The sequence below is a fragment of the Oncorhynchus keta genome, chromosome 5 (assembly GCF_023373465.1).
Source record: "Oncorhynchus keta strain PuntledgeMale-10-30-2019 chromosome 5, Oket_V2, whole genome shotgun sequence".
In the NCBI taxonomy this organism is placed as follows: domain Eukaryota; kingdom Metazoa; phylum Chordata; class Actinopteri; order Salmoniformes; family Salmonidae; genus Oncorhynchus; species Oncorhynchus keta.
This window is the reverse complement of record NC_068425.1, coordinates 21,225,266-21,250,470: the sequence shown is the minus strand read 5'-3', so window position 1 is coordinate 21,250,470 and position 25,205 is coordinate 21,225,266. Positions and strand designations below refer to the sequence as shown.

General features: G+C 44.2%; 1 protein-coding gene across 1 annotated transcript in view; it reads right to left on the bottom strand.

Moving 5' to 3' along the window:
- LOC118384710 (transmembrane protein 104-like) overlaps positions 1-16,557 on the bottom strand; it is a 79,733-nt gene extending 63,176 nt beyond the window's left edge. The window contains exons 1-6 of the mRNA XM_035771450.2: positions 16,365-16,557; positions 15,751-15,823; positions 7,317-7,438; positions 6,557-6,638; positions 5,220-5,307; positions 3,829-3,912 (exon numbers count right to left, since the gene is read on the bottom strand). Of these exons, the coding sequence (XP_035627343.1) occupies positions 3,829-3,912; positions 5,220-5,307; positions 6,557-6,638; positions 7,317-7,438; positions 15,751-15,795 (421 nt within the window). The 5' untranslated portion in view covers positions 15,796-15,823; positions 16,365-16,557. The remainder of the gene's footprint in view (positions 1-3,828; positions 3,913-5,219; positions 5,308-6,556; positions 6,639-7,316; positions 7,439-15,750; positions 15,824-16,364) is intronic.
- Positions 16,558-25,205: the final 8,648 nt, after the last annotated feature.

Below are 25,205 nucleotides of genomic sequence, written 5' to 3'. Positions count from 1 at the left end.
CCACGGCCAGAGGCTCACACGCTGCTGCTGCTGCTGCTGCAAATGACTCTTCACCTAGGAGCTCCACTCAGTCCCCTAGCGGCACGGACACACGTCACTATCCATCACCCCACTGTTGCAGACTGACAGAGGCTCTAATAGCCTCTCTAGCTGGGTCTGGAGGAGGAGGGAGTGGTTCACAGAAGAAGAGGTACGTTAGGAAGTTGCTTCCTTCCAACATTCACCACCATTTTGTTGAATGCCAACCATGCTGGAAGCCACAGCTGTACTGGGCTCCGCTCTGCTATCGTGGAGCTTCATCAGGCAGGAATGTGAATGCGAGAGCCTGACAACTAAAGACGGTTTGTTGGATGCAACAGAAATTACTTTCCTTAGGTTTGATTTTGAAACCCCAATGGGCTTTTATTGAGTGAGATGTATTCTTTGTGCTAAAACTTGGGCTATTGATCTGGATCTCAGGGTAATCATAAGAGTTGAGCAGTAATAGCAGCAGGCCCACTGAAAAGGAAAGCGCATCCTTTATGTTCATATACAATAGAGACTTGAAAACTATTTTAGTTGAGGCTTATGTAATTGGGGTGGTGGGAGGGAGGGGGGGATGGCTGACATAAACATGTCCATTTATCTTCTTAGTGGCAGCGCTGCTCCCCATTTTCCTTTTGTCAGTACCCCTCATAGCGTACAAGTATGACATTTAAGAAAAGTCATTCAAGTACAGAAAATGTATGCATCGGTGTTAGGTACTCATTAAAGCTGGGGTCTGTAATAAAGGAGACTGGATTAGTATTCGTCTCCATAAGTCAAGGGTATAGGGTGGTCCATGTTATAGAGCCTGTACTTTCTCCCTCTGTTTGCACACCATCCATATCCCCACACATCACGTCTACTGCCTTTACTACCTAAAGGGACGGTGGGCTGAGATGGGAGCAGGAGCACACAGACCAGCCTCTGTTGTTCACCCCCCTTTGTGATATTAGCCAAAATCGTCTTCTAATCAACTTGCAAATTGTGGATGAGGAAGGTTACAGTAACACTACAGGCACTCTCCTCGCTGCTCCGCTGATAAACCAGCCCCCATCAAAATTCCTGTCAGTACCGATACCTATGGCCTTATTCCAAGCTTGCTCTGCTGCCAGTGGTGCCCAGTGTGTTCGAACAGTCCCATCAATAACCAGAACCCGGACCGATGTAGTAAGGATTCAAGAGGCCAGCTGATTGGCTGTGAGCTGCCCTTCCCCAACGCAGGCCTCAGACAGTCCATTAACTCCAACAACATATTCAAAAACACTCCACTATCCAATCCCTCAACAAAAAAACAAGAGATTTGGTTTTAATGCCTGACAGCTTTACCACACCAGTAAAACTCCCTGATCAGACATACCACTAATCTTATATTACCTCCCAGCACTAATTAAAACAAAGAAGAGTTCATATCAGCGGAGATCTGGGTAGAGAGATAAACGAGACTTCCATTATGCTGGAGCGCCATTGAGCTGAGACAAAGAGCTGCATCTCTCACTCCTCTCTCATGCGCGCTGGGCCCAGCGCCCATCTAATTCATTTCTGATTAGAGTCACTGGGCAGCACTCCCACATCACACAGAGAGATAGAGGGGACTCTTATCTCTGCCACCGATCAATACTTCCCCGTGGCTCCTCACCCTTACCTGCAGCCGAGGACAACACCACACCAGACACGCACAGGGAGAGGTCATCACCAAAGAGTGTTTTAACACATCAACTTTAATAGGGCTGAGAGAAAGAAGAGACTGCAGCCGGAGTGTTCCACAAGGGAACAACACACTGCTTCTCTAACAGCATGTTGCATGCCTGCCTGGCTTTGTGTGAGTCACTGAATCATTTTGTATGCGAGTGTGCCAAGTGCACCACCTTGTGGCCAGAGCCGGATCACAACACAGGAAGAGATCTGCACACAGATGACACTGTCAGAGTGAAGCAGAACGGTTTGACATTTTTATCAGAGATGACAAAAGCGATGCTGTTGAATTATTGGCGCTGCAGGTGCGTATGCTGCAGACTGTTGAGTCACCTACCTGGTTAATACTACTTGAGAAACAGGCCGACCTGCCAGCAGAGGAGAGGGTGGGGAGGGGGTAGTGAGCGGGCCCAGCACACCGAGGAGTGTCTACTCTGACGTAGGTGAGTAATGTAAATCAGCAAGGTTGTTCTGTTTCTGGTTCAAGGTGAACATGATTCTGCTTTCAATTAGCTCATCACTCAGGCTGCCGAGGCTTTAACATGTTCACCGCCGCTGGTGCAGCCTGCAGGAGGCCCCCACACACAGCTGGGGAGACTAAAACAGCAGCAGTGTGATGGCCTGGGAAATACAACCATTTAGCCATATACACCGAGAGTACCAAACATTAGGAACACCTGCTGTTTCCATGACATAGACTGACCAGTTGAAAGCTGATCCCTTATTGATGTCACCTGTAAATCCACTTCAATCAGTGTAGATGAAGGGGAGGAGACAGGTTAAAGAAAGATTTTTAAGCCTTGAGACATTTGAGACATGGATTGTGTATGTGTGCCATTCAGAGGGTGAATGGGCAAGACAAAATATTGAAGTGCCTTTGAATGGGGTTTGGTAGTAGGGGCCAGGCGCAGCAGGTATGTATCAAGAACTGCAACGCTGCTGGGTTTTTCACGCTCAACAGATTCCTGTGTGAATCAAGAATGATCCACCACCCAAACGACATCCAGCCAATAGCAGGCCAGTGGTCGAAAACGGGTCATTGATGAAAGAGAACAAAGGAGGCTGACAAATTGTGCAGCCCAACAGATGGGCTACAGTTAAGTCAACTGATAGTCCAGTACAACATTGGTGCCCAAAGACCCATAAAATAATGCACAACTAGTCGTACCTTGACACAAATGGGGTATGGCAGCCAACCACCTTACAGAGTTCCACTTCTTTCAGCAAAAAACAAGAAACTGCAATTGCAGTGGGTTAAGGAGCAAAAACAATGGAAACTGGAAAATTGGAAAAACATTGCCTGATCTGAAGAACCCCGGTTCTTGGTGATGGGAGGACTAGGGAATGGAGAAAACCACGAGTACATGCATCCATCATGCTGTGTGCATTGCAAGCTGGTGGTGGTTGTGGTAGTATAATGGTGTGGGGTGTGTTTTCATGGCATACATTGGGCCCCTTGATAAAAATGGAGGAACATTTGAATGCCACAAGATATCTGAACATTATTGCCAGTCAGGTGCATCCCTTCATGGCAGCAGTGTATCCATCTGAAATTGTATTTTTTATTATCAGGATAATACCCAATGGCACAAGGTTAGGATTGTCCAGGAATGGTTCCACGAACATGACAGTGAATTCAGCTTACTGCAGTGGCCTACCCAGTCACCAGATCTCAATCCAATTCAGCATCTGTGGGATGAGATGGAACGATGCTACTAGTAGAGATCTAGTAGAGATATACTACCAGCCAACTGGACACAACTGTGGGAAGCATTGGAGTCAACATGGGCCAGCATCCCTGTGGAATGCTTTCCACACCTTGTAGGGCAAAAGTTGGAAGTTGTTCTTAATGTTTTGTACACACAAGTGTACAATTACACCCCATTAGAGAGCTAACAGCCTCACATTTGGAATCTAACAATGATTCCCATTTAAAGGTTAAGAAACTTTCCCCAAATTATCCCACAACCTTCAAGACTCCAGATAGTTGTTAGACAAGGAGGACAGGTTTTACCATGCCCTGCACATAGCGGCATCAGCAGCACTTCATTCAATAACGGAGTGTGGGTTCATCCTATCCCCTCAAAGTACTGAATGAGGATAGGCTCTTACCTTTGTTGAAGAACATGGAGGCCATTTGACCCATCTCTACCCTCTCCACAATGTCAAAGTGATCAACGTGTCCTCCTGTTCGCTCTGTGATAATGCATAGACATGAGAACGCAGTGGTGAGTCATTCCAATCCGAGTCATTCCTTCCTTCTATAAAACATTGACATTAACCAATGACATGGAGGATACATACAATTTATGATTGATCTGATTATGTCATAATCAACATATGCTTAAGAATTGAGACCTTCAAAAAGGAGGGATGACAAAAAAGAGAATTCTGAATTCTCCACAAGACTCAATGTTTTCACATATACACTACATGGCCAGACATATGTGGACACCCATCAAATTAGTGGATTTGGCTATTTCAGCCATGCTAACAGGTGTCTAAAATTGAGCACATATTCATGCAGTCGCCATAGACAAACATTGGCACTAGAATGGCTCGTACTGAGCTCTTCTAAAAATCGAGCTTTGTGTCAAATCCCTTAATTTGAAGGGTGTCCATTTTAATGTTAGCTGTTCGTTGGGAGCTTCATGAAATGGGTTTCCATGGTCGAGCAGCCGCACACAAGCCTAACATCACCATGCGCAATGCCAAGCGTCGGCTGGAGTGGTGTAAAGCTTGCCGACATTGGACTCTGGAGCAGTGGAAACGCATTCTCTGGAGTGATGAATCAATCACACTTCACCATCTGGCAGTCCAACAGACAAATCTGGATTTGGCGGATGCCAGGAGAACGCTACCTGCCCAAATGCATAGTGCCAACTGTAAAGTATGGTGGAGGAGAAATAATGGTCTGGGGATGTTTTTCATGGTTCAATAGTCTAGGCCCCTTAGTTCCAGTGAAGGGAAATATTGACGCTACAGCATACAATAAAATTCTAGACGATTCTGTGCTTCCAACTTTGCGGCAACAGTTTGGGGAAGGCCCAATCCTGTTTCAGCAGGACAATGCCCCCAAATGCACAAAGCAAGGTCCATACAGAAATGGTTTGTCGGGATCGGTGTGTTAGAACTTGACTGGTCTGTACAGAGCCCTGACCTCAACCCCATCAAACAACTTTGAGATTAGGCCTTACTCAGTCATTCCAATTAATCTCCCAACATCTGTGCCCGACCTCACTAATGCTCATGGCTGAATGGAAGCAAGTCCCTGTAACAATGTTCCAACATCTAGTGTAAATCCTTCCCAAAAGAGTGGAGGGTATTATAGCAGCAAAGGGGGGACCAAACTCATATTAATGCCCATGATTTTGGAATGAGATGTTCGAGCAGATGTCCACATACTTTTGGCCATGTAGTGTACCTTATTTTCAACACATTCTTAACACAACCTTAGCAGTGTGTCTAGTCTTCAGGAGGGATGAGGGGAACACTATACTCACGGACTGACAAAATGGGCCTCGTCTCTGGCTCTGATCGTCCCCGGACATCATCATCCGAATAATCAGAAGTGGAGTCGTTGTCTTGGACCTGAAGATGAGGGTGATGGAAAGAGGATAACCAGCCTACCTCCACCCAACACTGACTTCACTCCTAATCTACAAGTCCTAATGCTCAGTGCCAACAGTCAGTTTACAACCTATTAACACTGTGTTTTATTTGCTGGACATGTAACGTGGAGGGGAGCAGCATCTGGAAATTGTCTGGAACAGCTGGGATATGCTGGGGAGGATGAGGGAGCTGTCCCCCTCATATACAATAGATATGAGCGCCTATCTGACGCCCTCCCATAACTCTTCATCTACCAAATTGACTAGAGATTCATATTAATTAATGCTCAATTACAATCGACATTGAGGATGTCATTATCATTTGAATTAACAAGAGCAGCTACAGCTGGTTGGGCAGGGTGTGGGAGAGACTAAGAAGTGGGTGGCTCACTGGAACAGAATATGCCAGCAACAGAAACAAAGCATCTAACATCAAAGTGACAGATGTGGCCTTGGCTGAGTCAAAAGAGCAGATCTATCCTATTTCTCCGTCACATCCGAGAGATGCAGTCAGTCCCCCCCCCCCCAAATTCAAACTAATACACTTTTATGGGACTTTCTCAGAAAATGTCGGCCAGTATATCACTTTAAAGGAACGGCTTAATTTTTTTTATGTGCTTCATTCGAGCGGAAAGAAATAAAGAATGTTCAAGGGTAAACATTCCCACTCTGTGCCTCCCTTCTTCCCATTATGTGGGAGGAAATGTTGGAGGAGGACAAAGTGATCCATGAATCAAGGCCATGGGGTTTGGGGCTCTGTCAAAGCCAGACCCATTGTCCTTACGCTCATAACTCCTCCAGCGGAAACCTTGGGCATTAGGCAAAATGACTTGCTGCTTTTCTGTAAAAAAAGAAAATGAACTCCACCAGCTCCATCAATCTCTGCACGAGAAGACTTTCCCTTACTATTTAAAATGACTAAAGTAACAATGATTAAAAACTAAACTGCCCCCCCAGTGAGTCAGTAGAGGACACTACAGGGCTTGTTTAATCACACATTTGTGGGAGTGGCAAGCGCTCCATTCCCCATATTATTCTTTAATGGTCTATTGACCGCCTTGAGGTTATTCTTCACATAAAGGTGTTGAGGTTTAAGGGGTAGTGAACTAGCGAATCTGGGCCTTCACTTGATGAGTAGGGATCACTGGAAAAGACAGTATGTATGAGTGTCGACTATCACTCTTTCTTCATTACTTCCACCTGTTGGTTATTTATATGTGCTAACTCACCTCTTCCTGCTCCCTCCTCTTCCAGCGCAGCTGAGCGTTGGCCGCTGCCATGGCCTCGATCACAAACGTAGTGGTCATGTAACTGACGAAAATTAAACAAAGTGGGTTCAGAAAAATATATTCAGATGACAAAAACTAGCCCTGAAGAGTCTACACATATTATATACAGAGCATAACAATTTTATACAAACGTAGAATTTTATGACCCATTCCCAACAACTGTCATAGAATATCATTGTGTTGTATTTGTTGTAGTCTGTAACCTTGCCTAACTGCACACTATCCTTGGTGACAAAATAGGATCTTTAGATCTCAACTATCTAAAAACAAAGCAATATAAAAAGATGAAACTGTTAAAAGGCTCAGTGTATGTTTAAATCCACATCAGAAAGCTAAAGTACTGGCCTCTGATCTGCATCTCTGTGTGTCCACTGTCTCCCCTTTTTCCTCACATACTACCCTAATGAAACACATCCTGCATCATCAACTTCCTCCTGCTGACTGACACGCTGCATCAACTCATCTGCAACTCCTCCTGCTCTGGTTGTTCCCTGCTAGATTACTGACACGCCTCATCAGTGGCATCCCATTTGATAGGGAGGGCAATAACTCTACACTTAGGTGTGGAAGAAAAGGATTAAATATGGTCAATTCCTCTTGTGCTATGGTGTGCTTAAACTAAAGTGAGAGCTGGGGAAGTGGATGTAAGGCAACAGTTGTGGAAATGAATGGAAAGGCAGTGAGCCTACGAGGAACTCGCCTCATAAACGCCAGGAAGGAGATGAGCGCCAGGCTGACCGCCCAACCTGCTTGGGCAAAGGCCTTGGGCATCGTCAGTGCCCCCGTGCCCACGATCAAATTAAACATGTACACCAAGCCCACCTGCAAAGACACAGAATATTAGAGGGTGTTGTTGTCTTGGGGGTCCACAAGAGGCCAGTACGTCTGGACGCTCCTGTTTACTGGACATTATCCTCCCTTCACTTAACGTAAGACCACACTCTGGTCAAGGGAGTGAAGTTTGAACCCTGGAAATCATGCGACAGTTTAGCACGGGTGTAAAGAAAAACATGTTGACCGAACATTGCCAAGTTGCAACGCACTGGTCAACTGAAGACATTATCTTGATATTATTCAAACACTGTCCTCAGCTGTGGACTATTACAGTCCCATCTAGCAGTAGACGTAGGGCTGACAACGTGACATATAGGTAGACCAGTAAACAGAAGGTCAGATCACAAAAAAGCCCTTATCCTTATCCATTTCCTTCAGTCCGTTAATATTTCATCTAGAAAGGGCACTTTAACCACAAGACAACTTGCCTTAAAACAGCTGAAGCAGACACAACCATGCTGATATCAGTCCCTGCAGAAACTTGTGACATACCTAGACAGGCCTCACAATAACGCATTGCTAAACAGAATTTATGGTTTGGGTCATCAAAGTTCATCAGTGGTAGCCTTTTTCAGTGCCTAAGCATTCCTTCTTCCTCTTTTCAGTGTCCTGACTAGATGAGTAACCACCGCACATGCTCCCCGCAACATTTCTGCTCTACATCACAATTGTATAATTTAAAGATGTATTAAGTTCTTGTTTTTCAAATCAACAAACAAAACACATTCCATATTCACAGATGTGGCAGACAAATGATAGAATAAAATAAAATAACAAACATATTTGCAGCAGCACTATCAGTGATCATGTTAGACATTTCCACCTTTCGCGGAGACAACAAGTAAAGAATTAGCTTTAGAGCAACTTACACTTCCTGTATTTACACACACACACATTTCCTTAAATCACCCCATTCACTCTGTCCAGTTTGAAATGTAGTTGAGTAGTGGAGACCAGAGTTTATCATTCCTGGGATGTCTCTTGCGGAGGTCGTAAGTAAGCTTTTCAAGAGGAAGAAAGTCAACAATCTGGTCAGGCCACATTTTAAAATGCAGGTGGAGGAATTAGAATCCCCCAGCAGGAGAACACATTTTATAGCAAAGTATGTGAAAGTCTTAAACAAATTCTCTCTGTCTGGATCAAGAACAAAGTCCTGCTGAACATTAAGAAGATAGAGACACAAGGTCATATCAAACTGTACATGTATAGATGACCAGATCTCTCTACAACTCCAAAATACATGCATATAAGTTCTACTTTCAGAGGTACATATTTTACAATAAGGAAAACTGTCTGTATTCATTCTATGGAGTCTCACTTGGGTGTAATACAATTTGAACAAAAATGTGTAATTATATACTTTCATTTTTGTATTAGTAGAGGAGCAGCATATCCTGTCGCAAACCTCCGCTCACAACTCATCACTGATAATCAGACAAAGGTCCTTTTCCCAGATTATTTTAAGAGTAAGGAGGAACCCACACTCTCGTAAAGGAATTTATAGATATTGGAGATTTTGCCTTTGATGGATTGTGCTGTAGCAAGAAGGGTCTCAACTTAATTGAGAAGAGCTCTAAACCTCCCGTTAGAAGTGAATGAGGAAATGACGTGTCTAATTTGAAGATATAAACAACAAAAAATGTGCACATCGAATTCCCTGCAGAGCTCTTGAAAGGATTTCAGTGTAGTTGCGTTCTGATGAAACAGGTCTGAATAGCTCCTGATACTGAGAGTATGTCAAAGATGAAAGTTGGCATCACTCTGGGCTTTTGGCGAGTCTGGGTTGTTTACTATAGGCAAGTGAGAGCATATCTGGGAGGAAATGCCAAGGTATTGTAAATCAAAGGTTTTGGGTATGTTCCCCACATCACTAAAGACATTAATGAATATAATTGAGATTAGGGGAAATTAACCACAGGATTGGGCCTCTATCTGAATCCACATTGAGTCTTGTCTGTTTGTGATCCATGTTAACATGTTGCTGATTTGGGAAGACCAGTAGTACAATTGTACATAATGTTGCTGCTCCTGTCTCGTATGATCAAAAAAGAGCTTCTGGACATCAGAACAGTGATTACTCACCTTGAATTGGATGACAAATTTTTCTTTAATGAGTCGGACGAGAGGGATTTACTACAGACACCCAAACAGGCCGTCATCCCCGTCATTTGCAGGAGAAAGAGACGGAAGAGGTATCACGGAAGGAGATCGGGGTGCCTTGTGAGGATCTGCCGAATAGTGGCTAATCTGCCTCCTATTGGCCAACATACAATTGCTGGATAATTAATTGGATGAACTAAAAGCACGTATATCCTACTAATGGGACATTAAAAACTAATATCTTATGTTTCACCGAGTCGTGGACGAACGACGACATGAATAACATTCAGCTGGTGGGTTATACACTGTATCGGCAGGATAAAACAGAAGCCTCTGGTAAAGACAAGGGGTGACGGTCTATGTATATTTGTAAACAAAAGCTGGAGCACGATATCTAAGGAAGTCTCTAGATTTTGATTGCCTGAGGTAGAGTATCTCATGATAAGCTGTAGACCACACTATCTGTATTTTTTTGTAGCTGTCTACATATCACCACAGACCGATGCTGGCACTAAGACAGCACTCAATGAGCTGTATACCGCAATAAGCAAACAGGAAAATGCTCACCCAGAGGTGGCACTCCTAGTAGCCGGGGAAATTAATGCAGATAAACTTAAATCAGCTTTACCTAATTTCTACCAGCATGGTAAATGTGAAACCAGAGAGAAGAAAAACTCTAGACCACCTTTAATCCACACACAGATACACGTACAAAGCTCTCCCTTGCCCTTCAATTGGCAAATCCGACCATAATTCTATCCTCCTGATTCCTGCTTACAAGCAAAAATAAAAGCAGGAAGCACCAGTGACTCAGTCTATAAAAAAGTGGTCAGATGAAGTACATGCTAAACTACAGGACTGTTTTGCTAGCACAGACTGGAATATGTTGTGGGATTCTTCCGATGAGATTGAGGAGTACACCACATCAGTCACTGGCTTTATCAATAAGTGCATCAATGACATCGTCCCCACAGTGACTGTACGTACATACCCCAATCAGAAGCCATGGATTACAGGCAACATCCGCACTGAGCTATGTGTAGAGCTTCTGCTTTCAAGGAGCGGGACTCTAACCTGGAAGCTTATAAGCAATCCCACTATGCCCCCCGACGAACCATCAAACAGGCAAAGCATCAATACAGGACTAAGATCAAATCGTACTACACCGGCTCTGACGCTTATCAGATGTGGCAGGGCTTGCAAACTATTACAGACTAAAATGGGAAGCACAGCCGAGCTGCCCAGTGACATGAACCTACCAGACGAGCTAAATTACTTCCATGCTCACTTCGAGGCAAGGAACACTGAAATATGCATGAGAGCATCAGCTGTTCCGGACGACTGTGTGATCACGCTCTTCACAGCCGATGCGAGAAAGACCTTTAAACAGGTCAACATTCACAAGGCCGCAGGGCCATACGGATTACCAGGATGTGTACTCCGAGCATGCGCTGACCAGCTGGCAAGTGTCTTCACTGACATTTTCAACCTCTCCCTGTCTGAGTCTGTAATACCAACATGTTTCAAGCAGACTACAATAGTCCCTGTGCCCAAGAACACCAAGGTAACCTGCCTAAATGACTACCAACCCGTAGCACCTCAGGTCTGCAGCCATGAAGTGCTTTGAAAGGCTGGTCATGGCTCACATCAACACCATTATCCCAGAAACCCTAGACCCATTCCAATTTGCATACCTCCCCAACAGATGATGCAATCTCTATTGCACTCCACACTGCCCTTTCACACCTGGACAAAAGGAACACTTATGTGAGAATGCTATTCATTGACTACAGCTCAGCGTTCAACACCATAGTGTCCTCAAAGCTCATCACTAAGCTAAGGACCCTGGGACTAAACACCACCCTCTGCAACTGGATCCTGGACTTCCTGACGGGCCGCCCCCAGGTGGTAATATTAGGTAACAACACATCCGCCACGCTGATCCTCAACACGGGGGCCCCTCAAGGGTGCGTGCTCAGTCCCCTCCTGTCCCTGTTCACTCATGACTGCACAGCCAGGCACGACTCCAACACCATCATTAAGTTGCCGATGACACACCAGTGGTAGGCCTGATCACCGACAAAGATGAGACAGCCTATAGGGAGGAGTTCAGAAACCTGACCGTGTAACGTAAGGACAACAACCTCTCCCTCAATGTGATCAAGACAAAGGAGATGATTGTGGACTACAGGAAAAGGAGGACCGAGCACACCAACCTTCTCATCAACGGGGCTGTAGTGGAGCAGGTTGAGAGCTTCAAGTTCCTTGCATCCACATCACCAACAAACTAACATGGTCCAAGCACACCAAGACAGTCGTGAAGAGGGCATGACAAAACCACTACCCTCAGGAGACTGAAAAGATTTGGCACGAGTCCTCAGATCCTCAAAGTTCTACAGCTGCACCATTGAGAGCAACTGGTTGCATCACTGCCTGGTATGGCAACTGCTCGGCCTCCGACTGCAAGGCACTACAGATGGTAGTGCTCACGGCCCAGTACATCACTGGGGCCATGCTTCCTGCTATCTAGGACCTCTATACCAGGTGGTGTCAGAGGAAGGCCCTAAAAATTGTCAAAGACAACAGCCACCCTCGAAGCAGCGTTACCCATGCAGAGCAAGGGGAACAACCACTCCCAAGTCTCAGAGCGAGTGACGTTTGAAACGCTATTAGCGTGCACCCCGCTAACTAGCTAGCCATTTCACATCGGTTATACCAGCCTCATCTCGGGAGTTGATAGGCTTGAAGTCAAAAACAGCGCAATGCTTGACGCACAACGAAGAACTGCTGGCAAAACGCACAAAAGTGCGGTTTTAATGAATGCTTACAAGCAGCCTGCTGCTGCCTAAAACCGCTCAGTCAGATACTTGTATGCTTGTATGCTCAGTCAGATTATATGCAACGCAGGACAAAGATTAAATAAAAAGTTGTAAAAAAATGAATAATAATAATTAAAAATATATTTTTTTAAATAGGCTAAATCCGTGTCCAAAAATACCGATTTCTGATTATTAGGCCATTCCGATTAATCAATCGACCATTCCGATTAATCAATCGACCTCTAGTATGCAATATCGCTCAGAGTATAGTCCAAGTTTGGTTTTGCTTTAGCTGCTTTAAGTTGAATCCAGGAGGCGCTGTCTGGAGATTGTTTATGTACTTCCAGTTCCGTCTCAAGCTCTAACCTGTGTACTTCCATTGCTTTTTTCTCTGAGGAATCATATACAATCAGATGACCTCTTAGGGTGGCTTCGGCAGCGTCTCACAATTGGCCGGAGAAACAGGAGAGTCTTTGTCTTGTGTGTAGTTGTCTATCCATGTAGTGACCAATGTATGGAATGCTTCATTTGATAACATGGAAGTGTTGAATTTCCAGCTCTTTGATCTCGGGATGATTTACAGAGGTCAAAGCGGAGGAGGACAAAGGCGTAATCTGAAAGTGCTATGGGTCCGATTATACAAGCGGCAGAATTCATTAACATTTTAGGGATCAAAATGTAATCTATACGAGAGTAGGTGCACATCACTATTTTAAATCATTTTGTCACATATTGTGTGGACTTTGAATTCATGCAGGTAACTTGAACTAATTTAGCCTAGATCATTTTTCAGCATTTGCTATCCATTATACATTTGTCAACCTCTCTTCAGAAATTACAGCACACTTAAAAGTTACACATCACAAAATGTTGATTTGAAATCTTTGACATCAGAGCAGCCTTGAGGGAATCTTATTTGAGTAAGAAAATGATGTTCATATGATAGGGAAGATATAAAAACCTGGCATAGACCACATCCAACTGACAGTCTCTTCGGGAAAAAAGCTATTGGAACAAAGATGTAAGAAATAACTGATGTTGGAACAAGATGGAGGGAAAGTTGGAGTATAACTAACGACATTACAATTAACTAACATTTACACTTCATCCGGTATAAACTAATATATAGAATATACACTGCTCAAAAAAATAAAGGGAACACTAAAATAACACATCCTAGATCTGAATGAATGAAATATTCTTATTAAAAACCTTCTTCTTTACATAGTTGAATGTGCTGACAACAAAATCACACAAAAATTATCAATGGAAATCAAATTTATCAACCCATGGAGGTCTGGATTTGGAGTCACACTCAAAATTAAAGTGGAAAACCACACTACAGGCTGATCCAACTTTGATGTAATGTCCTTAAAACAAGTCAAAATGAGGCTCAGTAGTGTGTGTGGCCTCCACGTGCCTGTATGACCTCCCTACAACACCTGGGCATGCTCCTGATGAGGTGGTGGATGGTCTCCTGAGGGATCTCCTCCCAGAACTGGACTAAAGCATCCGCCAACTCCTGGACAGTCTGTGGTGCAACGTGGCATTGGTGGATGGAGCGAGACATGATGTCCCAGATGTGCTCAATTGGATTCAGGTCTGGGGAACGGGCGGGCCAGTGCATAGCATCAACGCCTTCCTCTTGCAGGAACTGCTGACACACTCCAGCCACATGAGGTTAAGCATTGTCTTGCATTAGGAGGAACCCAGGGCCAACCGCACCAGCATATGGTCACACAAGGGGTCTGAGGATCTCATCTCGGTACCTAATGGCATTCAGGCTACCTCTGGCGAGCACATGGAGTGCTGTGCGGTTTCCCAAGGAAATGCCACCCCACACCATGACTGACCCACCGCCAAACCGGTCATGCTGGAGGATGTTGCAGGCAGCAGAACGTTCTCCACGGCGTCTCCAGATTCTGTCACATGTGCTCAGTGTGAACCTGCTTTCATCTGTGAAGAGCACAGGGCGCCAGTGGCGAATTTGCCAATCTTGGTGTTCTCTGGCAAATGCCAAACATCCTGCACGGTGTTGGGCTGTAAGCACAACCCCCACCTGTGGACGTTGGGCCCTCATACCACCCTCATGGAGTCTGTTTCTGACCGTTTGAGCAGACACATGCACATTTGTGGCCTGCTGGAGGTCATTTTGCAGGGCTCTGGCAGTGCTCCTCCTGCTCCTCCTTGCACAATGGCAGAGGTAGCGGTCCTGCTGCTGGGTTGTTGCCCTCCATGGCCTCCTCCACATCTCCTGATGTACTGGCCTGTCTCCTGGTAGCGCCTCCATGCTCTGGACACTACGCTGACAAACACAGCAAACCTTCTTGCCACAGCTCACATTGATGTGCCATCCTGGATGAGCTGCACTACCTGAGCCACTTGTGGGGGTTGTAGACTCAGTCTCATGCTACTACTAGAGTGAAAGCACCGCTAGCATTCAAAAGTGACCAAAACATCAGCCAGGAAGCATAGGAACTGAGAAGTGCTCTGTGGTCACCACCTGCAGAACCACTCCTTTATTGGGGGTGTCTTGCTAATTGCCTATAATTTCCACCTGTTGTCTATTCCATTTGCACAACAGCATGTGAAATTTATTGTCAATCAGTGTTGCTCCCTAAGTGGACAGTTTGATTTCACAGAAGTGTGATTGACTTGGAGTTACATTGTGTTGTTTAAGTGTTGCCTTTCTTTTTTTGAACAGTGTACTATATACACAATAATAAATTCACAAATTCTACAGCACAATGGCAGAGTCATGTCTTAAGTGTAAAACTAATAATGACTCAATAATCCATGCTTTCTGGGAATTATATAAAATCTGGAAGTTGTGGGCAGAGCTAGAAAGTTGATTGTCATAAGTATTACAATGTAAACTTGATTTTAATCCTTCTGTCTGCATATTTCAAGACATGACATGGGGGAGGTAGTGAGACACCCAATGGGCTGGACAATTCTCTTCTCATCACTCATCTTCAAAAAACTTTCTCTGAAGACTTGAAAATCAAATCAATACACCAATCATTTTTTAAATCTAATTATTTATGTCAATGTTTAAAAGGCATGGGCAACAGAGAAAAACAAATTGATACAATTTCAGGCCAAGTGGCAAACAATAATACAGGCACTATGGCAAACAATAACACCGGCACTAAGGATGGGGGTGTGAGCATGCGGGTCTGGGCAGATGAGATGTAGTCATTTTTAGTGTGTGTCTGGAAGTTGTTGTTCGTATGTATAAGTTCGTATATGGAGTGACATTTTTTTGGAGTGACATTTTACAAAAATATTGTAAAATAAAAAGTAATGCACCACAAATACCTGACATGAAACAGTTAGGAGAATGAGCATAACACTGCAGGGTCTAATAGTGATACTCACATAAGGGGAGTAGAGCTCCCCGGTCTCTGTGATGCCTCCTGCCATGATGGGCAACAATACTGGAGATCACAACCTGGGAGATACAGTAATGGCAAATCCTAAATCAAATTATTCACAAAACGGTGTCCTACCAATCACATAATGTTTCACTTTCATAGATACCGCTTTTATACAAATCTGGTTGACTGTAGCTTCCTGACAGCCGTCAGGAAAAATACAGAACACCTTGTGAGAAAGCAGATAGCACTGATAACTATTCCATGCCATCACACTAGTGATGCAGTCTTGAGTAGTTGGCTAAGGCCCTTATATCTGCTGCTATGTGACATAAATGTATTGCACTCACTAGATAACGTTAACTACGCTAGCTAACGTTAGTTACCTAACGATAGCTAGCTAAACAACATGCCCTAACTGAGCTACAGCAGTAAGTAGCTAGCACTGTCTAGACACATTCTCCTGTCTAACGTTAACGTTACTGTAGCTAGTACCATAATGTGCACTGTAACTAGATTTAGTATGAACGTTGAACTGGTTATCTAGTTACGTTTATCATCTCTAGATATTGTTTTCAAGCACTTGCAAAGTCAAAGTAAGATGTAAACAACACGCACCTGCGTTCAGTGAATCTTTTTCAGTGTAATTAAACCAGAAAGCGAAATTTCAAGCCAACAAGACAAAAAAATGACAATAATAAATAACTCGGGCAGAAAATAAACATCCTCCGCCAATAAACTTTATATGTGCATTCTTCTATCTCATGCACATTCAATGACTGTGTGCACTAAACAGTTGCAAAACGAGAGTTTCTATTGGACAAATCAAGGTAGGTTCCTCCCCCGTTTCGTTCCGTTTGCTTCCGTTAAAGAAATGTTTTGCAACAGAATTGTCGTAATGAATATATCGTAAAAATGTATGAAAACAAAACATGTGTTTTTGGTCTTAATTTAAAGTTACATGGTTAGCATTGTGGTTAAGGTTCAAGTAACATTTTTTTTTAAATAACAATTTGAGGGGTTTATGACTTTATCTAGTATTTACTAGGTCACGAGACGACAAAATTCGGAACGCCACCGTGAGTCATATCAAAGATTCTGGATATACTAACAAGATACAGGTCTCTCCGCCCTAACGATTGAGTCGATGTCCACAAAGCGGCACTGTGGGCTGTCTAGCGGAATATTTCTTTGCATTGGTGGATACATGTGATTATTGTAATCATATTTTTAATATTCGATGACTGTAGTTGACTTCAAAAGCCTGTATTAAATGGAGAGATATGCAACTGCCGCGTTCAAAACAACTGGGAACTCGTAAATCTCTGACTTCCCGTGCGTTCAAAATAACTTGCATTTAAAAAAAGAAAAATTACGAATTACGACTGGGAAACGGTCATCCAACTCTGAATTTGAACTCGGCCCGCTTTCTTGAGCTCCGATCTGAAGATCACTGACGTCATGATTTGACCTCGTATTTTCCGAGTTCCCAGCTGTTGTGAATGCGGCATAAACTAGATTCGTCATGAATATGCATAGCTATTTCGAGAAAACGCCTATATAAAGTGATTTTTGCCGCGATGTCATGTTACTTATATCAGTACACTCGTAACAACTTAAGCATTACGAAACCTCTATTCGGTCAAATAAACCTTATGGATCCACTAAGCCATTCATTTTAGGTTGGCCAAATTCGACACTCATTGGTGGGCAATAAAAACGCCACCTACTGGAGGGAGACAGATTTGCCTCGAAGCTTCCTCTGGTCATATGATACATACCGGATGCTACAGAACCCGGTCAAAGATGTCACGTTCTTATTATGACGAACACCATGTCCAAGCCGTCAAATCAATGGCATGTATCATTTTTTATTTTATTTAACCTTTATTTAACTAGGCAAGTCAGTTAAGAACATTCTTATTTACAATGACGGCCTATGAACAGTGGGTCAACTAGCTTGTTCAGGGGCAGAACGACAGATTTTTAACTGTAAGTTGTGCCTTTAGATTTCGAGAACATTTTTTTTTTAAATGCACTTCTCTCAATGACTTCTCAAACTCCAAACCTTGGGCTGGTCTGTTTCGCAGACGTTCCCGGAAGTCTCGCGTTGTTGCGCTTCTAGGTTTAGAAACTCTGTGGAAAGTCTCTTTTCATGGCACTCTGTGGAAAGACTCTTTTCAGGTGACTTACAGTACTTACAATACTAATTGAGTTTATGTAAACTTCTGATCCACGGGGAACGTGATGAAAGAAATAAAAGCTGAAATAAATCATTCTCTCTAATATTATTCTGACATTTCACATTCTTAAAATTAAGTGGTGATCCTAACTGACCTAAGACAGGGAATTTTTACTAGGATTAAATGTCAGGAATTGTGAAAAACTGAGTTTAATTGTATTTGGCTAAGGTGTATGTAAACTTCAACTGTAAAAATGGAGCTATCAAGAGGTAGAGGAATGGACTATTGGGCAACCTTGCCTCACTCTTTTGTTGACTTCAAATTTAGGTGATGTGCCATTGACAAGTTTTAGAGAGCTATTACTTCCATTGTATAGGTTCTGATTGATTTAATAAAGAAATCTCCAAATTTTGTGGAGGGTATAAAAAAAATACGTATAGCCTACAGTGTCAAAGGCCTTCTGGAAATATAGAAACAAAATATCCACTTTTTGTGCAGTAGTAATTTACCATCCTTACAAACCACAATGTAAATATGCATTAATTAATTGTATGGCTGGTCATCTAGGTTTGTAATTGAAGACTTTCCATCATCATGAAGAAAAACAATGCACAATACAGTAATTGAGTACATTGAGACATCAAGTGGGTTGATGTGATGATGTGGCTCAGTTGGTAGAGCATGGCACTTACAATGCTAGATTTGTGGGTTCGATACCCATGGGGGAAAAGTATGAAAATGTATGGACTTGTCACGCCCTGACCATAGAGAGCTGTTTATTCTCTATGTTGGTTGGGTCAGGGTGGGTTATCTAGGGGAATTGTAAATCTATGTTGGCCTGATATGGTTCCCAATCAGAGGCAGATGTTTATCGTTGTCTCTGATTGGCGATCATATTTAGGTAGCCATTTCCCAATTGTATTTGTGGGATCTTGACTCTGTTTGTGTGGAGTTGCTTTCTGCACTGCATGTAGCGTCACGTTTCGTTTATTCACTTTATTGTTTTTGTGCTTTAAGTTTTTCTTCTAAATAAAAGGATGGAAACATACCACACAGCATCTCGGTCCACTCCTTATAACAATCTTGACAGAAGGCCCCACCACAAACGGACCAAGCAGCGTGGCCAGGAGGAGAAGACATCCTGGACTTGGAGGAGATAATGGCAGGAGACGAAAGTCTTCCATGGAAGCAGACACAGGAGGATCAATGGCAACTCCGAAGTTCAAGACCACGACGGAAGCCCGAGAGGCTCCCCCAACATTTTTGGGGAGGCACACGGGTTGGTCGGCGAAGCTGAGGGGCGAGTCTGAGAGGGAAGAGGAATATTGGGATAGACTGAGGGAGGAGTGTTGTGAGATAGTTGAGGGGAGTGATGAGGTAGAGTGGATGGTTTGTTGTCTGGTGAGGAGCGTGGGACCATGTTTTGCGGAGATACACAATGTGTCTCCAGTGCGTATCCACAGCCCGGTGCGTTCTGTGCCAGCTCCTCGTACTTGCCGTGCGAAAGTGAGCACCAGCCAGGACGGGTTGTGCCAGCTCCGTGCTCCTGGACTCCAGTGCGCCCCCTCGGTCCAGGATATCCTGCGCCGGGTCCACGCACTGTGTCGCCAGTGCGCCTTCACAGCCCAGTGCGTCCTGTGCCAGCGCCCCGCACTTGCCGGGCTAAAGTGAGCATCCAGCCAGGAAGCGTTGTTCCAGCTCTACGCTCCAGTCCTCCACTGCGCCTCCACGGTCCAGTATGTCATGCGCCAGCCTGCTGTGTCTCCGGTGTGCCTTTACAGCCCAGTGTGTCCTGTGCCTCTTCCCTGCACTCGCCCTGAGGTGCGTGTCATCAGCCCGGTGCCACCTGTACCAGTCCCACGCATCAGGCCTCCAGTGCGCCTCCACAGTCCAGTATATCCTGTGCCTCCTCCCCGCACTCACCCTGAGGTGCGTGTCATCGGCCCGGTGCCACCTGTACCGGTCCCATGCATCAGGCCTCCAGTGCGCCTCCACAGTCCAGTACGTCCTGTGCCTCCTCCCAGCACTCGCCCTGAGGTGCGTGTCATCAGCCCGGTGCCACCTGTACCAGTCCCACGCATCAGGCCTCCAGTGCGCCTCCTCCGGCGACAGTTCCCAGTCCGGAGCTTCCTGCGATGGTTCCCAGTCCGGAGCTTCCTGCGATAGTTCCCAGTCCGGAGCTTCCTGCGATGGTTCCCAGTCCGGAGCTTCCGGCGACGGTTCCCAGTCCGGAGCTTCCGGCGACGGTTCCCAGTCCGGAGCTTCCGGCGACGGTTCCCAGTCCGGAGCTTCCGGCGACGGTTCCCAGTCCGGAGCTTCCGGCGACGGTTCCCAGTCCGGAGCTTCCGGCGACGGTTCCCAGTCCGGAGCTTCCGGCGACGGTTCCCAGTCCGGAGCTTCCGGCGACGGTTCCCAGTCCGGAGCTTCCGGCGACGGTTCCCAGTCCGGAGCTTCCGGCGACGGTTCCCAGTCCGGAGCTTCCGGCGACGGTTCCCAGTCCGGAGCTTCCGGCGACGGTTCCCAGTCCGGAGCTTCCGGCGACAGTTCCCAGTCTGGATACTTTCTGCACTGCATGTAGCGTCACGTCACGTTTGATTTATTCGCGTTATTGTTTTTGTGCTTTAAGTTTTCTTCTAAATAAAAGGATGGAAATGTACCACGCTGCATCTTGGTCCACTCCTTATAACAATCGTGACAGCACTCACCACTGTAAGTTGCCCAGGATAAGAATGCCTACTAAAATTGAAAAGGAATGAATAGACCATTTCAGTTTTCACATAGAAATCAATTGCATTTGCAAAGTATATCAAGAAACTGGAAAACATATATCAAGCAAATATTTTTATATTCCACAAGTATTATCATATTAACTGTTTTGTACAGATAATTATCAGACTCAAATTACAAATGCTGGTAAACACTCAAATACAATTAGTTCAAATGTTTTCACAAAGGTAGTGCACTGGGCTTTTACTAGTCCTGTATTAGTGGACTGATATACTGTAGATATCTTCAGCATGGGCATTTTTTGTTGTTGTTGTATTAACAACTAAGACTCATACATGAAGTCACTGGGTATTTTTTGTAATTGAAACTGCTGGAAAACAGTTCTTAATTTGTAATATTTCTGGTTATAACTCAAGAAATGCAAGTTAAAAACTATCGGAAGATATAAAAGAGAATGCAAATTCACCCCTAGATCATTTTCCTTCTGCAAAGCTGATATTTGGGGGAGACTTTAATATGGTTCTACACAATAGCATAGATAGATATCCTCCTAGAGGACATGATTCATGTATAAGATTATCTGTATTCTGTAATTGCATGAATATTATTGATATCTATTTATTTTATTTTACTAGGCAAGTCAGTTAAGAACAAATTCTTATTTACAATGACTGTCTACCGGCCAAACCCTAACCCGGATGACGCTGCGCCAATTGTGCACCACCCTATGGGACTCCCAATCACGATCGGTTGTGACGCCTCTAGCACTGAGATGCAGCCAACAAGTGCTCAGCATATGTGGGAACTCCTTCAAGATGGTTGGAAAAGCATTCCAGGTGAAGCTGGTTGAGAGAATGCCAAGAGTGCAAAGCTGTCATAAGGGGGGACTTTACCTAGCAGGGTCTTGTAGATGACCTGGAGCCAGTGGGTTTGGCGACGAGTATTAAGCGAGGGCCAGCCAACGAGAGCGTACAGGTCGCAGTGGTGGGTAGTATATGGGGCTTTGGTGACAAAGTGGATGGCACTGTGATAGACTGCATCCAATTTATTGAGTAGGGTATTGGAGGCTATTTTGTAAATGACATCGCTGAAGTCGAGGATCGGTAGGATGTCAGTTTTACGAGGGTATGTTTGGCAGCATGAGTGAAGGATGCTCTGTTTGCGATATAGGAAGCTAATTCTAGATTTAACTTTGAATTGGAGATGTTTGATGTGAGTCTGGAAGGAGAGTTTACAGTCTAACACCTAGGTATTTGTATTCTAAGTCAGAACCTTCCAGAGTAGTGATGCTGGACGGGCGGGCAGGTGCAGGCAGCGATTGGTTGAAGAGCATGCATTTAGTTTTACTTGTATTTAAGAGCACAGAAGGAGGCCACGGAAGGAGAGTTGTATAGCATTGAAGTACGTCTGGGGGGTTGTTAACACAGTTTCCAAAGAAGGGCCAGAAGTATACAGAATGGTGTCGTCTGCGTAGAGGTGGATCAGAGACTCACCAGCAGCAAGAGCAACATCATGTATACAGAGCAGAGAGTCGGACCAAGAGTTGAACCCTGTGGTACCCCCATAGAGACTGCCAGAGGCCCGGACAACAGGCCCTCCGATTTGACACACCAAACTCTATCAGAAAAGTAGTTGGTGAACCAGGCGAGGCAATCATTTGAGAAACCAAGGCTGTCGAGTCTGCCGATGAGGATGTGGTGATTGACAGTCTCAAGCCTTGGCCAGGTCAATAAATACGGCTGCACAGTATTGTTTCTTATCGATGGCGGTTAAGATATCATTTAGGACCTTGAGCGGGGCAGAGGTGCACCCATGACCAGCTCTGAATCCAGATTGTATAGCGGAGAAGGTGCGGTGGGATTCAAAATGGTCGGTAATCTGTTTGTTGACTTGGCTTTCGAAGACTTTAGAAAGGCAGGGTAGGATAGATATAGGTCTGTAGCAGTTTGGGTCAAGAGTGTTCCCCGCTTTGAAGAGGGGGATGACCGCAGCTGCTTTCCAATCTTTGGGAATCTCAGATGACACGAAAGAGAGGTTGAACAGGCTAGTAATGGGGGTTGCAAAAATTTCGGCAGATCATTTTAGAAAGAAAAGGTCCAGATTTTTGTGAACTTTGAAGTGTTTATGTAATCAAAACAAGCACATAAAGCACACAAATGCTTCATAATTCAAAGGTCATGTTAACTGAGTCATATTATCTCATAGGACAAAACGTATAACATCTCCTAAGCCCGTGTTAACCTGAGACCTGATTTTGAGCATTTATCCCAAAACACTGTTTCCCCCCTAATAATAAACAGAGGTAACTATTTTCAGTTTTTTAGGAATACAACCTGATGACCTCTATGGGGTCCCAAGGATCACGGATATTAAGGACCAAAACTTGTCTCAGGCCTTTTCTCATATGGGCAAAAGTCTGTCCTCCATCCTCTCTCCTCCGTCCTTTCCGCCGTGAGAAAAAGGTCGAGGTGTGTGTCAATTCGTCAGAAAGGTTAACAGAAGATGGTTCTCCCCTCCCTGACAGCCTCCTTTGGGTGAGGAAGCACAAGTGTATCCTTGCTGAGTCTTTTGCAGAAGAGGTTTTAATTCTGCCACACCCCCTTCGAATCAGCTATTGTTTTCTCAAAGGAGAAAAGCATGCTAACATTTAAAAAACAATATGCTACTTATTTTTATCTATAAATGTCTTTCTCAATTAGCTCAATTTAAAAAACAATTATCACTTTATACATTTATTTTGGGATTTCTTTCACCATGTAAACATAATTTGCCTGATGACGCGTGATTAGAGAAGGAGAGTCTCTTGTCATAGAAGCGCATTATCGTCCACTTTCCCTCTCCTCCTCTCCTCGATTACCTTTGACCTTTTTCAAAAGGAGGCCAGAGAGGACGGAGGAGAGAGGATGGAGTTGAACAAATCTAATGGAGAAAAGGCCCCAGAGACTGATCCTTCTTCTTCTTTAGGATTTATTGGTAGACTACAACCAAGAAAAGGTGTATTACTGCCACCGACTGTGCAGGATGACAACAAAAATATCCTCAAAAAGTGAAAAATGTTTTGGATGAAAATATTCATACTAACAAAAACATTTATATACAAAATAACGCTGCGTCTTCTATTAAAATCACAAAGTCAAATCTGACCCTAATCCAGTCTCACGAGTCTGGGAGGGTGTTTCTTCTTCAGTCGTCCTTACCCCTTAGGTCTTCCACTGTGAATACTTTCAGGCCTAGAAACCTTTCTGCCGCAGCCACAATGATGTCCAATTTCTTTGATTTCTTTAACACTTGAGCCTTACCATTTATAACAGTTGCAATGAATGCCACAAAATCCCCTTTTATCACACACAGTGTGTCCGGTTCTCTTGATTGACAAATGTTCATTAATGGCTGTGATGCATCCATGACCCATATGTTCAACACTAGCATCACATTCTTTCTCAATTCTCTTGATTGCCTCTGCATAGAAGATCCAATGTAGTGCCCTGATGTTTGTCCTGCTCCTACTCCTAGCTAGGTATTTGTTATTATGATACAGTCTGTGGTATTTCTAAAGCTGACATCAAAATTGGCAGTCATGAGCTCACTTATTTCACTTATTCATACTTTCTGTTGGGGATTACTTTGTTTTGAGAGATGGGAGAGCAGTAAGCCTAGCCTATAGCCTAGGTTGGCTATAGCTACAATCTACATGCTAGCTAGCTAGGTTAATCAAGGGAAGACAGGAAACACGCAGTGGCATACAGTTGAAGTCGGAAGTTTACATGCACCTGTTACGCACGCCTCTATGAAGAGGGAACGCAACACCCTGCTACAACTAAACTCTCCGTGAAGAGAAAAAGGTATGGACTGTAGATGCAAGTAAGAATGACAACAGGCAGAATGTGGTACCGTTTACAAGGACTTTATTCCTTTACACGGTAATATGGGGAAAAGGGGCTGGACGGAACCAAAGCAAAGAAAGTAAATCTCAAAGCCCCCCCTCTCCTATCTTACCTGCCTACCCACTACTTACCTAATTTAGCACCACCTGGTGCCCTAACCAAAATACAGGAGGTGGTCCGCCCAGGTCTTACCTAGTTAGCCAAATACATTTAAACTCAGTTTTTCACATTTCCTGACATTTAATCCTAGGAAAAATTCCCTGTCTTATGTCAGTTAGGATCACCAACTTATTTTAAGAATGTGAAATGTCAGAATAATATTAGAGAGAATGATTTATTTTAGCTTTTATTTATTTCATCACATTCCCCGTGGGTCAGAAGTTTACATACACTCAATTAGTATTTGGTAGCATTGCCTTTAAAATGTTTAACTTGGGTCAAACGTGTCAGGTAGCCTTCCACAAGCTTCCCACAATAAGTTGGGTGAATTTTGGCCCATTCCTCCTGACAGAGCTGGTGTAACTGAGTCAGGTTTGTAGGCCTCCTTGCTCACACACGCTTTTTCAGTTCTGCCCACACATTTTCTATAGGATTGAGGTCAGGGCTTTGTGATGGCCACTCCAATACCTTGACTTTGTTGTCCTAAAGCCATTTTGCCACAACTT